The sequence below is a fragment of the Aulonocara stuartgranti genome (assembly GCF_965226115.1).
Source record: "Aulonocara stuartgranti genome assembly, chromosome: 11".
Classification (NCBI taxonomy): Eukaryota; Metazoa; Chordata; class Actinopteri; order Cichliformes; family Cichlidae; genus Aulonocara; species Aulonocara stuartgranti.
The window spans coordinates 16,611,735-16,629,272 of NC_138947.1; the positions used below are offsets into that span (position 1 = coordinate 16,611,735).

At 37.5% G+C, this 17,538-nt stretch overlaps 1 protein-coding gene across 3 annotated transcripts; it reads right to left on the minus strand.

Moving 5' to 3' along the window:
- Positions 1-77: 77 nt before the first annotated feature.
- cblc (Cbl proto-oncogene C, E3 ubiquitin protein ligase) lies at positions 78-16,788 on the minus strand. 3 transcript variants are annotated; one of them, XM_082550781.1, is made up of 14 exons: positions 16,641-16,788; positions 15,555-15,932; positions 9,131-9,277; positions 8,896-9,052; positions 8,469-8,590; positions 7,963-8,100; positions 7,789-7,876; positions 7,531-7,662; positions 4,901-5,086; positions 4,213-4,365; positions 3,970-4,016; positions 2,799-2,873; positions 2,586-2,641; positions 78-1,257 (listed from the first exon to the last, which is right to left on the minus strand). In XM_082550781.1, the coding sequence occupies exons 2-14, from the start codon at positions 15,926-15,928 to the stop codon at positions 1,127-1,129; spliced, it is 1,806 nt and encodes a 601-aa protein (XP_082406907.1). In that variant the 5' UTR covers positions 15,929-15,932; positions 16,641-16,788; the 3' UTR covers positions 78-1,126. The 3 variants fall into 3 exon arrangements, with proteins under 3 accessions (XP_082406907.1, XP_082406906.1, XP_082406908.1); XM_082550780.1 differs by having other exon boundaries at positions 15,555-15,935; XM_082550782.1 differs by having other exon boundaries at positions 80-1,257; positions 4,901-5,083; positions 15,555-15,935.
- Positions 16,789-17,538: the final 750 nt, after the last annotated feature.

Genomic DNA, 17,538 nt, shown 5'->3' on the forward strand with positions numbered 1-17,538 from the left:
TTGGTCTGTTTGTATTTAATGGAAAAAAGAACATCAAATAAAACTTGAAGACCAAAAATGCATCAGTTACAGGTTACTGTATTTATAATCAGTTACAGATGTAAATAAAGCGCCTTCACATTATTCTGACCGCCTTTTAATGTATCACTTTATGTCTGGATCAATTCAGCATTTATCATTTCCTGTACAGTTTTGATGGTAATCCTTCTACGTCAGATATAGTAACACTTACATATAATTTTTAATATAGCTCACGTCTGAACTGCCTGAAGTCACACAAACTGTGCATGTTTCTCATGCATCTTTCCGAGTTACTCTGTTCACTAGAGAATGACCTAAACAGCAATAACCTGTACATAATAACGCTCTCTCTCATTCTTAGACTGAAATGTTCCTCTGTGATGCATCTTTGCTTTTGCCCTTCCAGAGAAAGGGTCTTTCTGTGACTCTGTCTTGGAGGTACTTGATACAGCTTGCTTAGCAATATCCTGCAGCACCTTAACACTCACACATACTCAAAGACCCTTATTTGGAGTGACGGGGAGAGAGAAATAAATGTTCAACAAGTCTGGTTAAAGTACACATGCTGCATGTCTTCTGCATGTAGGTCAAATATCATATCTGAAGAAATTGTGAAACACTTTTATGTAAAACTGAATGACTGTAATGTTATTTATCTGCTGTTTTCAAAGGGTTACAACTGCTTTATCAATATAGAGGCCCTTCTCTACTCTTATAACATTTACAAGAACAAACTTATGTTATAGATTAAAGAAAGAGGTAGGGTTTTTCTATTATTTAATAAAAATCACATTGTCAATTATTAAGCCTCTCCTTAATTTCTGTTTCAGAGTGTCAGTAAATACTTTAACTCCAATGAAGATCTAATGTGACACTATATTTAGGAATTAGTACTGAACCTACCGTGTTGCTAATGGCAGTGCAATTATCAAACAGTAGGAGGCCACAGTGGGCAATTTTTCTGTTAGTCCCAAACACTCCACTCATTTTCAGCAGTGCAGCATGCACATGGTAGTTTGCAGCATTAAATATTATTTTTTACATTCAACAAAGGCTGATTTCTTGGATGAAATTAAGTCTATTGACTCTACATGTTGTTTGTCACTCAGGATGACATTGTTCTCTTCATCTCTCCCTGAGCGTACTTGTCTTTTCTGAGCCCTGGTCTGCTCATCTCCTTTTCCTTATGTCTTCTCTCCATTACAGGGATGTTGGGTCCGAGCCAGGGTACTCCACCTATACACAATCAAACAGAGATTTCACGTGAAATGCACAATATTCACAAGAAGTCTAGCGGGTTAAGGTGACTTACGTTATTCATGTAAGTGTATAGAATCTCATCTCCAACTTCTGATAAAATACTAAAACAATAGTACCTAAACCTAATAAATAAGAGCACCTAAGGGGAATTCAAAACAAATCAATTTCACAGTTTTGACCTGAGAAAAATGATCTCGGTGCTACCATTATTATGCTAATGTACTGCAATGCGTCAAATATGAAACTATTTTTAACAGTATGAGTTCAATTTTCTAATTTCCTGTCATGACAAGGTGAACATGTCTGAGATGTAGAATAAAAATCATAAAGAAAAGCAAGTAAAGCTTATTAAGCAAACAAATATATCCCATTCAAGACCTGAAGAGGCCTATTTTTCTCTGCAGTGCAGCTGTGTGTCTTTAATGTGTTTTTCATTTTTTTTAGAGAAACACCCGTAAAAAACATGTGGTTCAAAGCGTTGAATGATTTCAGTATGTTTCTAACTGTTTTCCAGTCTTGTGCATCAGGTGAAATTTCTTTAGTTCGTTTTAAGATGGAAGGTCCTCTGCATGTTTGCTCACATTACTGTATGTAAATGGCCTGTATTTATATAGCGATTTTCTAGTCCCTAAGGACCCCAAAGCACTTTACACATCCAGTCACACACACATTCACACATGATGGCAAGCTACATTGTAGCCACACCCACCCAGACGGTATCTGAAAGAAATTTAAGAAGCACGCATACAGCATAACAACATATGTAATTCACACTTCTGTATTAACTTGTTGCACATTATACTTTTTAAAACATGTTTAAGGAAGCATTATTCTTATTTCACCAATCATGCAGCAAGTATTCAGACAAGTCAAATTAGCAATACCACGCTGCACTGACAATGTTATTGAAATAGTCAGTTATAAGTATTATCAGCTCCTCACGTATGGTAAATGGCCTGTATTTATATAGCGCTTTTCTAGTCCCTAAGGACCCCAAAGCGCTTTACATATCCAGTCATCCACCCATTCACACACTGGTGATGGCAAGCTACATTGTAGCCACAGCCACCCTGGGGCGCACTGACAGAAGCGAGGCTGCCGGACACTGGCGCCACCGGGCCCTCTGACCACCACCAGTAGGCAACGGGTGAAGGGTCTTGCCCAAGGACACAACGACCGAGAATGTCCAAGCCGGGGATTGAACCGGCAACCTTCCGATTACAAGGCGAACTCCAAACTCTTGAGCCAAACTCTCATCGCCCAGCAAAAGAAGACGAAAGAAGGTTGTAACAACTATGACTTACTGTCGTCAGCTCTCTGAGAGGAGGAAGGAAAGTTTGCTTCTCTCAGGTGTTCCACGCTGTTTTACAAACACATAAACATACCAGTAAATTAACTGCTTCACATGAACCATCCTGTCATTATGACTACTAACTGCACTACATGCATAAAATTGAATAAAAAAAAAAAAACTTGTTTATTGCTGTGAAATTTAAGTGGAGACAGGAGTCAATCACCTGTGAGAGAAAGGGCGTGGTCTCAGCTCACCAGCGTATTCCTCTTCACTGCCGCGTAAACCCTCCGTTCGACAACTAAATAAAGACAGAAAAATATATTTTATCACCTGAGTTGTTTTTTTAAAATTTGATAAATCATTGTGTAAATAATGTATTTTCCATTAACCTAAGCTAGTGATCCTAGATAGAACAACCATCAAGAATAACCTAACAAGCAAAAACAGAAACATTTGGATTTTTAAAAATTACCTCTCGGCTTTAATGCGTAGTTACAAAGCATAGAAACATTTTAATTATTTTAATAGTCTCAATATCTGTATAGATTCAGTAACTTGGCTTGCAGGTCGCCTAACCATTTTTAATCATTTTATGATTCCTCTAATTAAATATTGTTTGCCAAATAACAATTAAATCTTCCTTTCCAAAACAAAATGAGAAAATAACATTAAAACCGGTGTAGTTTGTAAAATTAGTTCATCAAAGCCATCAGTTGTCACAGAAGCAGCTTTTTACTTCTCTGAAAGAAGACTACCAGGTGACTATAAATAAAGCTAGAATGTCATGGATCTTAATTGAGTAGCAGGAAAATGCTCTTTCTAGCATACAAGCAGAGAACCTTGATGTAATACTACTGCGATCTCACCTGCAAGGTTATTAAAGTAAACTAAAATCAAACTAAGAACTAAAACAAGGTGTGAAAAAACATTGTAAAACATTGTAACATTGAAAAAAAGAAAAGAAAATTAAGGTAGAAATATAAAGGTAATATCTTTAGTTTTAGTATCTCTTAGGTTGGTAAAAATGTTATTAAAACTTGCTGGTGAGGCAATTTGCAATAAAGGATTGGACATGGTTTGTAAGACTACTACTTTCCACTACTTAAAAAAAGGTTTTTATTGTAATACGTATAATGATTTTCCTAAATCTTGATTTAGGATCATGATTTAGGATCATAATTTAATAATTATGAGACTAAAGACATAAAGAGACTAAAAAAAACCTAAATTAAAACTTTTAAATTAAAACATTTTTTTGTTTTCAAACAATAAAAACTCAACTAAAACTTGACGATCCACTCTGGACAGAGATAGAAACTAACCTGAACTAAAAAAGAAGTGGAATGAAAATAAAAACTAATTACAAAATACAAAACTATAACAACTCTGCTCACCTGTTTGTCTGTTTTCTGTACCTTTCCGTTTCACTGCTACTTTGAGGCTGCAGGAGAGAACAAACACAGTGACTGTACGGGCGTCGGCTATTGCGCATATGCACACGGCAGTTGGTAAATCTTTTCATTACTTTTTAAAAAGTTTAGTCTCTTGGAGAACTGGACAAATGCAACATCTCACATTTTCAAGCTGCCATAACCAAGAAGAATATGCAACTAACCTGAATGCCAGCAAGAACTTACCGAATAAGAGTTGGAGTGTTTGGGCAGTGTCTTAATTTCAGACGTCTGAGACTGGACGGAGGGAGAGGGACAGCGTGGCATTGTATTATTTTTAGGGGGTAAAGGTGGAGCGCTAATGTGAGAGCTGGGATACTGGAAGTCCAAACTGGAAAACTGGAAAATAAATAAATAAAAATGATAATAAAAAAAATATCACTCAATAGAGAGAACTTCTTTTAAAATCGCAGAAATGCGAATGAGGATGCATGGTGCACACAAGGTGCCTGGATTTTACTGTATAACAACTATTTAAACACAGAACTACAAATGTCTATTTGTATAGTCAAAAAGATGTGCAGGTGGTTTTATGAATCTATACTTGGGCGATGTTGCTTTCAAGTGACTATATATAGCATCCTATAACTAGTATTGACATTAAGCAGAAGGTACATTGCAGTCTAATGAGTTTGCATGTGCTTATTTTATTAACCAAAGATTAATGACTAATTTAATTTTGTCCAAACGATGACGTCGAATGAAAACTACATGACAAAGTTGACCTGCTAGAGGCTATACATGCAAACAATTATTTTCTCTTAACCCGATGGCGGGCCATACTATGGCTGTTGATGGCAGACCAAAAACTCAATTTGCTAGCACAGCACAGCTAAAATTAAACAACATGGAACACGGAAATGTATTTACACACCTTCCTCAGGGCAGCTATTTCCTTTACCATTTCTTCAATATCCACATGATCCTCTTCGTCATCGTCATCATCGCCCTCCTCCACCAGCACCTGATCGCTGACTGGCACGTACGGCTCCAGGAGGATGGACTCTGTTCCTCTGATGTCGCAGCGGCAGTATGGGCAGGTTTGGCCAGCTGACTTCTGCTAGATGAATATCAACAACCCATCATCGGAAGAGGAAAAGAGAACGTTCACGTGAATGTGAAGAAACACCCATTCTCTTCAGCAGATTAATATCTTTTAAATTGTACAGTATGTAGTGGAATATGTTGAACATGTCTTCAAAGACAAAGGCCTCTGGCTGTTTGAAAGATAAAGGTAGTGGAAAATACCACGTTCAACAGACCCTGTAGATTGTGGTTTTCCACCTCAACATAAAAGGGAATCGTTGTAACATTCTGCTTTTGCTTCCGCTACTATAGCACAGAGCCTTTGTGTTTTTCCAGGTTTTGATGTGACCTCGATTTGTTAATATGATTACACAGACTGCTCGCCATACTATGTTATCTATTTTTGTACGCTGGTACGTCTCTAGTTTTAACAGGGATTAATGTTTATAGGGAACCTCACTACAAAATAGTTCTTTTCATTACATTAGTTCAAACATACGTTAAATCTAACTGCCCGGAAGTCTTTTGTTGTGTCAGATGATCGTCATTAAAATCCCTACTTACAAATTTTTCACAAAAGAAACAAGACATAGATTTCACTATAGCTGTGTTTATGACTAACAGAAACACCTTTAACCTCTCATGAACAGTATGCCAAGATAATGGTTTATGCATCTTGCACACAGTTGTACAGAAGGAGCAATGCATACTCAGCAGGAGTTTTTTTTCTAGATGTTTATCAGCAGCTAAATTATTGGGCCGTACTCCAGATATGACAGAATGAATGAGTTAGCAACATGCAACAGGACAGAAATGAGAGGATATGTAGGACATTTCCTTGAAACAGTGATGCTGTTTGCCATCTTGGAGATGACATAATCGATATGATGAGACCAAGATAAAGAGACGTCTGACTTAAAAACTTCATGTTTACGTTTCCAAACAACAAATCAATCGAGATCCTATCAATAAAAAAAATTCAGGGCCACTGTAAAAGCATCCCTACTACAGAAATATGATGCATGTAGTCTATAAATGTTCTATTTCAAACTCTTACTGAATTTAACATACACGTTCTGATATTTGGTATGCTGCTGCAATGCTGATTTTGTTTTTGGGTTATGTTCCTTACACCTTACATGTCTATGTAAAGTAAACTTACAGTTAAAAAGAAAGTTTGCTTAACCTTAATCTCATAAAACTTACAACTTTTCCGTTGTGGTGTGGCATCCATGAAGCTCTTTGAACTTTCTTTTCAAGTTAGTCTCTTTTTCTCTCTCTCCCTTTCTCCCTCTCTCTGCCTTTCTCCTTCTCACATTACATGCGCACACTTTTTCTCATAGTGAATGTCACCGATGCAGCTTAAGGAGGATGTGAGGCTAAGCTCACACAGGAAGTCCTGAGCCAAATGTCAGGACATGTTGCTCTGCACCTTCAAAAAAACAAACAAAACACCTACTGAATAGGTGGAGGGCTTCTAGCTGGGATTGTCTGAGTAAAAGAACTAGCCAGAACCATGAAGCTATACTTTGACAGCTCCAGCTTTAATTCTGATTGGACGTCTTTTTTGTCACTCTGTAACTCGAAAGAGGAAGCAGGAAGTTGGGGAAGCCCCCCTGGAAGAGAACAAACGAAGTGCACACAGGACATGCTGTACACATGATGACTGAATTTTCTTTGGCTGAGAAATTTCTGTCATCTAAAGAGGTCAAATGTAAAGTGTATTGAAACATCAATATCACATGATATTCTGTACATTGTCCTCAGATTTTCACGTTTATATTATAGTGAATAGGCTATGAGCTACTTTGTATTATCTCTATTATATACAAATAAATAATGGTGACATTATGAGAGGATGATTCTTGAGTGTCATGCCTTGGCTATCAAGCTATAAAATCTAATAGGTCATCTAAAAATAGCTCAACAGAGCACATATTACAGGTGCTTTATAAGCATTGGTGCACTCGATATTGCCTGAGCTCGACTATAATTTTTCATGTAAACAAAAAAAAAAAGGAAAAAAAGAAAAGTGGAAGAGGAAAATCACAGCCATGTAGAAGTGTGATAATTCCATATTATTTTTTGAAGATAATATGTGAATACTGGGGGAAAAAATAAATCAAGGTAGTTTTTCAGAGTTAAAATAACTTCTTGCCAATCCTACATTTTAATAAAGTGTTTGCATGAGAAATCTTTTTTTGCACCAACCCCAAACCACATTCAAATAACCCGCATTGTTACAGTACAGCAGGACTGCAACCAACGACCAACCCGTGGCCTAAAAAACTATATCTAGTTCAGCCAGCCCAGACTGTTTCACCCCAATGAACACACAACAACGGTTACAGTAACTGTCTGTCTCCCTTCAACGTCTCTGTATGAGCGGGATATATTTGAACATGCGTCTGTGAATTTGAATGGATTTAAATAGGTTACAGATTTGAAAACTTTGAGTCCGTGGATGAAGATTCATACCTGCCAGCCTGTGAGGCAGGTTTGGCACAGGAGATGGCCACAGGGCTGAATCCGGGTGTCTTTATCCCTCTCTGTGCATATCTTACATAGCTGGTAGGTGCTGCCGATCTCACAGTAAAGCTCATACTGTTCCTGTTTGGTGGTTGTATTTAGTCAGAGAGACAAGACAACATCTCAGGATATTATCTGTTTTGTCTTGGCAAAGGTTCAAGATGCTGCAGTTAAATAGATAATGATGTATAAATTGCAGCCACTCACTTCTGTAACTTTAACTTTTCCTCTGCTGGCTGGTTCACACAAGCTTTTCAAGTCAGGGTTCACATCCCGGCCATCTGGGTACAAGTAGCTGCAGGCACAGAAAAGCACGGAGCTTAGAAAAAAAACACATAAACAAAAGAAGCAATTCAGAGAAATGTACATGTTTGTCCTAACCAGCCCTGATTGAAGCCTTGAATCAGAGCTTGGTAGAGAGGTATGTCCTCCGGGATAGTCTGGATGATGGCACCATCAAATGTCACGTGGCCAATAGCCCACTCTCCCATTTTTGTACAGCTCAGACGAAAGATATAGCTGCAAGGAAAAGGAAAACATGTAGCTCACACAGAAAATGGAAAAATAACCACATTAAGAGACATTGAGGTTTTCCAGAAATATCAGCAGAAGATTTTACACAATTTTCAAATGGGGCTAATCAAATTAAATTCCTCTCATTCTCAGCTATAATAACAATAAAAAATTTGCACTGCATGATACTTTTGGCCATGGCTAATGTTTGTTTGCAGAAACATTTCTTGAATAAACCCCCAGAAAACTAAAGGTATAATATTGGAGCAATAAATGAAAAGATTCTCTTATTTATATATATATTTAGAATCTTGAGACCTTTTTCATATTTTCATACTTTTTGAATATTTTCTGAGTGATGCATGAATCCTCACCTCCCAGGTCTGTGCAGGTAGTGTTCCAGACGAGCTATAACCTGGTCATAGGTGAGGAAGGCCATGTAGCCTGGATGAGTCACGGCCAGCTGGTTCCAGTTCATTAAAAGAGTCCTCCACGGCTAAAAGAGATGAGGGAAGAGGATTTGATCTTGGATACTGCATGCCTTAATCTTTTGCACGCCCTTGTTAGTGACACTGTCCAGTCATCTCCTCTAAAAGGGCAACTGATCTGTTTAGTGTTTGGATTTGTTCTCTTTGAACAAACATGAGCTTTAGCGGTGCTGTACAGTTTTCTTATTTCATCTATCGTGCGAAGCTACAGTAACTAGCTACTGGTAACAAACCATTCTCCGACAAGCAAAAATGCAAATAGACATATTTCCTACACCATCTGGTTCTTAATGTAACAAAACGTTCACCTTACCTGAAACAGTCGCGTGAAAACATCAAACTCAAACACAGAGATGTGATCGTTGCAAGTTAAGTCAATGGTTGACTTCAGAGCCATAGATTCCATCCCTTCCTCAAATGGATGTACATTTCTCAGCTGTTCTTTAAAGGTATTCCACTGCACTATACACCTGTCAGAACACATCCTTAATGTTTGGTAGATGTAAACATACACATAAGACGATGTCAAGAAATGTTTCAATACTAACTTGTCGCCAAATGACTCCCTCCAAAAGTCCTCAGCTGCAGATAACGCCACCCTGTATTTGTCACCCTGAAAACATCCTCCTGGATAAAAGGCCTTCAGCTCCCACAGCATGTGACTGAACAACAAAGTCAGCTTGGTCAAATTCCTCCTGAGAATGAAAGACGTCACAGACTTTAAGCTCTGGCTGCAGAAACTTTTATAGAAACATTTATAGTTTTGCTCCACAGTGTCTGAGTAATCATGCAATACAATCTTTTTCTAGGCAGAAACCCTTGTGTTTGTGAATCTCAAGTATACACAGTGTTCCTATTTAAAATGAGTTTTCCTAAAGCTTTATGTAATTGCATTAAGTACAAATAGATATCTGAACTTTTAGCACTGGTGCACAAATATAGGCACTGTTATATACTACCTTTCTGTTTCAGTTGCAAGAAATACAGACACTTTCCATAGATACAAACACACAAACAGAATCAAACACACTCAACAGGTAGTCCACCTTGCAAACAGGATGCTGCCTGCTGCATGCTTGTCTGTAAATACCACAAAATGTTCCATTGGCCAGTGTGTCACTTTAGGCCAGTCTCAATAGTCTTCTCAGGCACTTCAAAGGCTTTCTATAAATATAATTGATATTTTTGATAGTTTTATTTTGATGCTACACATATTTATAACTTTTAGTTTAGTTAACAAAAAACTTTCTCTTTTTGCTAGAAGCAACTTGGTGCAACTCTCAAATGGGAGTATATTAAAAAAAAATAACAACAACAACAACAACAACAGCAATAACACCTCCCCACCACATACACACACATACACATGTTACATTCAAGCATGCCATAATGTGTAGTGTTAACAAGTAAGGGTCTGTCCTCCTCCATGTGTTTTATGCAGCACAACATGTATAAAAATGTGTTAAAAAGCTAGTGCATGTACTACTACTGAACTTTGAAAACACAGAAGCTACGGACATTTAGATATGCTTTCACTTTTTACATGTGGGCATTACTTTACAATAAATACAATGAACAAGTAGAGGAGGGCTTTAATTTATGTTTCCATATTTATTGTCTATATTGACTAAAAAACACTACTGTCTGTTTCAGCTCTCTGTGCACTAATCCCAATCAATAATTCGAGTATTTAAACTTACTAAGGAAACTAAATTTTGTAACACAAAGTATTTCCTCTTTTCTAACACTTTTATGATGCAACTCTGGAGGCAATCATAACTGTTGAAATATTTAAAATTCTTTAGAAATCTGCTATTGTGGAAAGTGGTTATAGACTTTCCACCTCAATGAGAAAAAGAAAACCCTCTATGGTGTTAAATAGAGTACTCAAGAGTAATAGTAGAGGAGGAGGCGGGAGGAAATGTGTAAGCCACATCTCTCACTCTGGCTGGGCCTTTGTACTTAAAAATATCATTCAAAAGACAGAAACACTGCACTGAATAGAACCATAAACACATCAGCTAACATTAGGGGAAGTGCTTTAATTCCTTTTATTATGAGATATAATAATTTGCATTATAGTAATTTGGTGTCATTTGTAGCTGAACATTGTTGGCATGTTCCTCACCAGCTTGTGCGTGACCTCAAACAGTTTGATGTGAAGTTCCTTGTTACTGTTGCTTTCTTTCTTTTTTTTTGCATCACGCAGCAAAACAGAATTACTTCAAGTAATCTCTGGGTCAGTAACCACCTTTGAACTCTGCCAGCACCAAACAAGATGTTCCATGGTGCAAGATTTCAGATTTAATTGACAGGTATGTAAGTGAAAGAGAGCCGCTTGCATCGAACACTATGGGAATATTTCTCCAATTTGAAACAATTCTGCATGTTAATATTTAGAATCATAATCATATAGCTATTATCAGTGTTTCTTGTTTTTTCAAAGAATACAGATTCGTGTTTAAAACCATTTGCAACACCCAAACTATGTGGTAACCACTACTTGTTTTATAATATAAATTCTGCCACAATTCAGAGCAAGACTATTATAAATCTACTCCACTTCAGAAATTTGATAGTTGTGTGTAGTTCTACAAAACACTATGTGAGGCCCCTTCCTCAGTCAAAATGACAGTGCACAAATATAAAAAAAAATAGATAAATAACTGACAGACTTAAATGCATCATAAGTAAGTAGCTAGAGCTCTTTAGATATAACGTGGCTTGAGGGCGATCGTGGTTCAAGAGTTGGGAGTTCGCCTTGTAATCGGAAGGTTGCCGGTTTGAGTCTCGGTCCTTGGGCGAGACAGTCAGTGCGCCCCAGGGTGGCTGTGGCTACAATGTAGCTTGCCATCACCAGTGTGTGAATGGATGGATGACTGGTTGTGTAAAGCACTTTGGGGAACTAGTAAAGCGTTATATAAATACAGACCATTTACCATACGTGAGGAGCTGATAATACTTATAATTGACTATTTCAATAACATTGTCGGTATTGCTAATTTGACTTGTCTGAATACTTACTGCATGACTGGTGAAATAAGAATAATGCTTCCTTAAACATGTTTAAAAAAGTATAATGTGCAACAAGTTAATACAGAAGTGTGAACTACCTATGTTGTTATGCTAATGCTGCAGCTGTATGCGTGCTTCTTAAATTTCTTTCAGATACCCTCAAAGTTGTCAGTGTTTCGCTTATGATAATCTTCCAACCGCTAAAGCTTCCACTGTTGGTTTCTGTCGTCTCAAATAATAATTAGATCTCACTTCTGTTTTTAATTTTTAACAGGCAGAACTTTCATGTAAAGAACTGCTATTTCAGCTTCCAACAGTCAAATACTTTAAAAGCAGACTGAAAATTTGCTTATTTGTATGAGCTGTAGCAGTACAATCCAAAAAAAACGATGAGAATATAAAAGAGATTTGTTCTGATGTCTAAACCACAATATGTATAACAATTTGTGAACTTGCCACATGACTGACCATGCAGGATTTGTGGTATGAGGGCCATCTGTTGTACATGCTTGAGATTCTTGAAGATGACGACATAAAACTGTAAATATGGGTTATGTGATTTTCATATTCTACGGGAAAATCATCTTTGAAAACAGCTGCTGGCTGTGAAATTTTAGCAGAACTGAGCGTACATTGTGCAGCATGCAGTGGACTCTATAGAGTTACAGCCAGCTCCCCAAATGAACCAGCAGAAGGGATAAGAATGATATTTAAACTGTAATTTTGATGTTGATATAATTATTTGTTTATTAACTTTGTCTTTTAACATGCTAAACAAAGATTTTTTCAATGTATAATATAACCGAGCTACTTCAGTTAGTAGATCACTGTCACCTCAAGCAGTTTTGTGGTTTGAACTGACTATGGTCAGGTGGAACCTTTCTGTGTCTATTTTTACTGTGCGCCCCAGTTACTTTTCACCGGTTAAAGGTTTACATGCAAGCTTAACTAATGGTGCTAAGTTGGTTGCAGGAGTGGGGGCTGCTCTCTATATTAACCCTGTGATGGAGTAGTGACCCGTCCAGGACAAAACTCCACTTATTTCGCAGTTGCTGCACAAATTTTGAGCGCTGCTTTTCAACAGCAAACCGGCCAGCGCCTTGGAATAAAGCTAAAACATTAAAATGTAATATCAAAGCACATGAAGGTTAATGCAACTACATCCAGTCAGAACAAAAAAAAAAATCATCATCAATCATCATCACCAGCTAGTTGATAAAAGATTGGACTATATTTTAGTTGGTGCTCACCGAGAACACTGCAAATCAGCTTTTCTTTATTCAGCATTCACGCTAGCTAATAAATTTGGCAGGGCGCTAAACTTGTGACAACAGAATAGTTATTTGCTCACTCAGTTCTGAACTAACACCGGTTGCAGGTTGGTATATTCGTAGGCAAATGCGGGCAAAAAATCGTGCTCAAGGTTAGACAGTCTCTTTCTCACACTGCTCAAATTCAAAGGATGTTGTTGTTGTTTTTTCTAGTTTCCCCATATTAGCATCACAAAAGTGCAAGGTTGGCTCTTTTCCACCTTAATTATTAGTATTCCAAACAGGTGCAGGAAAATGCAGCCAACACTCCACATATAAGTAAGTCTATTAAGCTGTTCCAGAATATCCACTTGAATGAAACAGCAGACAGAAAGTTATAGTACAAACAGAAAATATAAGTACAGAGAGTAAAGTCTTATTTTATTTTGCCTCAGCTTCTATAGGTGGTTTAAAATAGTTTTTTCTTCAGTGCATTTAATTTGTTTAAGGATGAGCTTAAACCTCTATCACTGCTTTCAAGTAAGACTTTTAAATCAGGCAATTATAATGGGCTATATTTAATTTGAACTTTTTTCCTTTAGTAATGCACAAGTGGTATAAAACCCTTGGTCACAGGATACTGGAAGAAGAAATGGGGGAAGGTTTTGCTTTTTTCTTTTATAGTCTATTTAATATTCCTGCAGAAGTTGAGTTTAGAGAGACAAAACTCTTATGGTTTCTGTTACTTAAATTCATTCCCACAAAATTGACTAGCCACAGCACCTACATTAGATACTCTACACAAGATTTGACACTAGATCAAATGACGTAAATTGAGAGTCTTCGTATTTTACAGTTCCTTTGGTATATCAGAAAAAAAAATTGGCTTGAGAACATGATCTGGTTGAGTGTGAAGGAATCGTAGTGTAATCTGGCAATAATAATATCAGATGGATGTTCACTCATTTTGCTTTTTATAATTTTCTGTCCAGCTTCTTTTATTAGCATCTGGTTAAAAACACATTGTATTTGCTTCGATTAGGAAAGCTCGGGTATTTGCGTTACTTGGATCGGCATGGCCGATTTCATTTGTGGCACTAAAAGAAATGGAAAGTCTGGAAAATTCGAATCTAAGATCTTACAGTGACTTGCAAGACAATTGGTATGAAGCGGAGATGTCAAACTCATGGTCAGTGGCCACATACAGACTGTTTTAATCTCATTTTGGTCAACTGTTGCACAATACCAGATTAAATAAGACCTCAGACCTCTTTTAGTCTTAAAGAAATAGAGGTACATTTTAACAGTATTTAAACTTCAAGCTTAAAAGTCGTTTATGACTCCATTATATTTCATACAGGAATATGCCACATAAAATGTCTTGTTTCCCTAATCTGACAGAAGTTCTAAAACCTTCTTAGATAATTAAATAATTTCATTTTTCAACAATTTTATGCAAAGAAAAGTTAACCCAATTCATCTCCGTCAGCTGAATGGCTTTCATCATCACTTTTGGCATTAAGTATCTGCCTACAGTAAAGCTTGATATTCCAGGTCTGACAGCCATGGATTACTGCAAAACACTACAAAGCAGTGATTAGAAGTGGTAAATTAAAATAACACAAGTCCATAATGATGACAAGCACGTATATTTACATAGCAATAAATTATCCAACAGAACTTTCTATTGTCCCTGCCACACGAACAGACTGGTTCCTGCAAGAAACTATGAAAAATTGCAAACAAAGTGGACAAATTCATGGGTGAGAAGCATTTTGATAATTAAAAACATCACATAGGTACATATAAAGGTATGACTGGCATCATAAATGACCACTACCTGAAGATTATTTAAATAATAAAACAAATATCCGAGCTGTATTGTGAAATATAAGTGCTGTTGGTCAGTTTTTCCATATTCAGTCAGGCTGCCATCGTTACAGTTAGTAATGCATAGGCACGGCTCCTTAGCTTAACCATCCCTATAATCGAGGCGTCGTGGTAGGCCGTGCTTTTGAGAAGTCTGACAATGCTTCACACCTCGTTCGGACAAAGGCCAACATTTCAGACAATCACCTTTATGACATGTTCAGTTCTTAACAACTTGATACACAACGCTTCCAAAATTCGGTCAGAAACTGATTTCCTACTTCCGTACATATGCTGCTGTTAAGGAAATTTGACCTGTGAGACTTCTGGAAAGTTTAGTGAGGATTTTCTTAGTTACTCTCTGAAAATCTAAAAACATATTTTTGGGGCCAAAGAAACAGAAATTTGGCAGATTAACCTGTTAATCTGTCGCCCCCCCCCCAAAAAAAAAAAAAAAAAAAACGAAAGAAAATTTATTATTATTTGCGATGACTTCACATGTCTTGTCACTTGTCTGAACAAGGCCAAAATACTGAAAAAAAGTGCACGCTTTCACATATAAGAGACTGGAGCTAGGATGAGTTTGCATTTTTGGTTAAACTGATGAAAAACATAAATGTAATCTAAACAAATGCTAATTTTACAAATGTCACAATGTTCTGTTATAGTATAAATGTAATAATGAGTATGTTACACAGAGTTTTCTTTTTCTTAAAAAAAAAAGTTGTTCTTTGTTTTCTAAACAATTTCTTGGTCTTGAAACATTTTGGTGTTTCAAGACCAAACTTTCCCTCTTCCCCTGCATGTGTATGTAGATGCCAGCCAGGGGCCCTCTCACCTGTAAGTTGAAGTCTCTTCATATATCTTCCTTCGTCCTTCTTTAAACAGCAGTAGAGCCCGCTCTGTCTTATCAAAGAGGTTTTTGATATGGATCCTCAGGTACTCTGCCTCGTCTCCGTGTGGCACCTGTCCACCTGCCTGCCTGAAGCCTTGGAAAGGCTCCCAGACCTGGATGAGCAGCACTGAGGTCTCTGACAGCAGCTGTGGTAGGTATGGCGGACTATTTCTCAGTCCAAGCCGAGGGGTACTGCACAGCTGTTGGAGTTTATCCAGTCTTCTGAGGGTCTTGCCCACGAGCCGAAGATCACCACGAGTGGGGGGCCCGGAGCTCAAATTCGGGCTCCTGGACGCGCCCAAATCTGCTGCCGCCATTGTTCTGCTAATGTGAGGTTTCAGGTGAAGTCAACCAAAAACTCAGTCTGTGAGTCTGTGAGTGTGTGTGTGTGTATGTGTGTGTGTGTGTGGGGGGGTGTCAATAAATATCTACAGTTCTTCTGTGTCAAGAGATGTGTAATCGCAATTTTTGAATGTGTGAATATTCATAAGCAATGAAGCTAGTGGTTGGTTCAAGTTTTTGAGCGTTCACTCTGATATTTGTCTTTAGAACGATATTTGCATGCCATCATGTTAATCTCAGAAGCATGCATCTTGTCCTCCTTAAACTGCATCCATTGTTGAGCCATAACAATCCAGTAGTATTACATTATCCAGCAACAGACAATAGGAGCAGTTACAATTACGTTTCATTTAAAAAGGAAAAGAAAAGTGTGCTCTTCCAGCCAATACAGCCACTTCTACTGATTTTTCGCTCACTCCTGTGTTCGTCTTTCAGAAATACGAAAATACAAGTGCTACAAAACAAATTCTACATTGTAAGTTTAACTTAATACGGGCCTTACAACACTCGAGGCCAAGAAAAGCACTAAAAATAAAACACAAAGAGGCACTGAGGCTAACACCAAGCCCTCAAAACATTTGAAACTTCTGCCATCACGCTCCCTTCTCCTCTCTCTCTCTCTCTCTCTCTCTCTCTCTCCACCCCTACACATTTATAGCAGATTTTAAGCACTGTACTCTTGCTTACCAACATCTCAGCAGCAATGCAGTCCTAGAGCTAGTGCATCTACTGTCAGCGCAGCGGAAACATGTTTTCTGTCATGGCCTGAAACATTACTGTTTCTCCTTTGTCTTGCTTGATGTCACTCTGCCCCTCGTCTTGATTGTCTTGCTGCAACCAGGAAACCAAATAGGTTTGTTTCTTTGGTCTATTGCTCAGGCAGACAAGCGGAGGGAGAGAGAGAGAGAGAAACAGAGGGAGGGAGAGAGGTGGGTGGCAGGGAGGGAGGAAGACAGAGAGGTGTGGACTCAAAACTAAACTTTTACTAAGAATGAAAGCAGAGTGCAGCTAAACTAGTCACTATCCAGACAGGTATAGTAACTAATGAGCTGGACGCCTGTGAAATGAATACAAAGGTCAAAGAACCGTAATCTTCACCTCACTGTTTTGTCTGTATAACGTTTAAATTAAATTTAAAAATTAAATTAATTTAAATTAATTTAAATTTAAATTTTTATTTTTTATTTTTTATTTTTTTTAAAAACTGTATGATATTTTCTTGAACAATGTATATGTAAACTTCATAATCTTAACACCTCATCTGCTGTGCTTTTCAAAACATTTTGAAGACTTCTGGGCACTGAGTTTAGAAATTTCTTGAGTTTTGGTCTCAGAATTTAGTCCAATTCTGTTTTCTTTAAAAAAAATTAGTCCTATTGTTGCCTGATATAGGTTTTCAGCTGCTGAAGAGTTTGTGGTCACACTTGATGTATTTTTTTATTTAACCATTGAGCAAACATTCTCAAGGTGAAAGATCTGGACTGCAGTCCAATTCAGCACTCTGACTCTTCTCCGATGAAGCCATGCTGTTGTAATAGCTGCAGTATGTGGTTTTGCATTGTCCTGCTCAAAAATACAAGGCCTT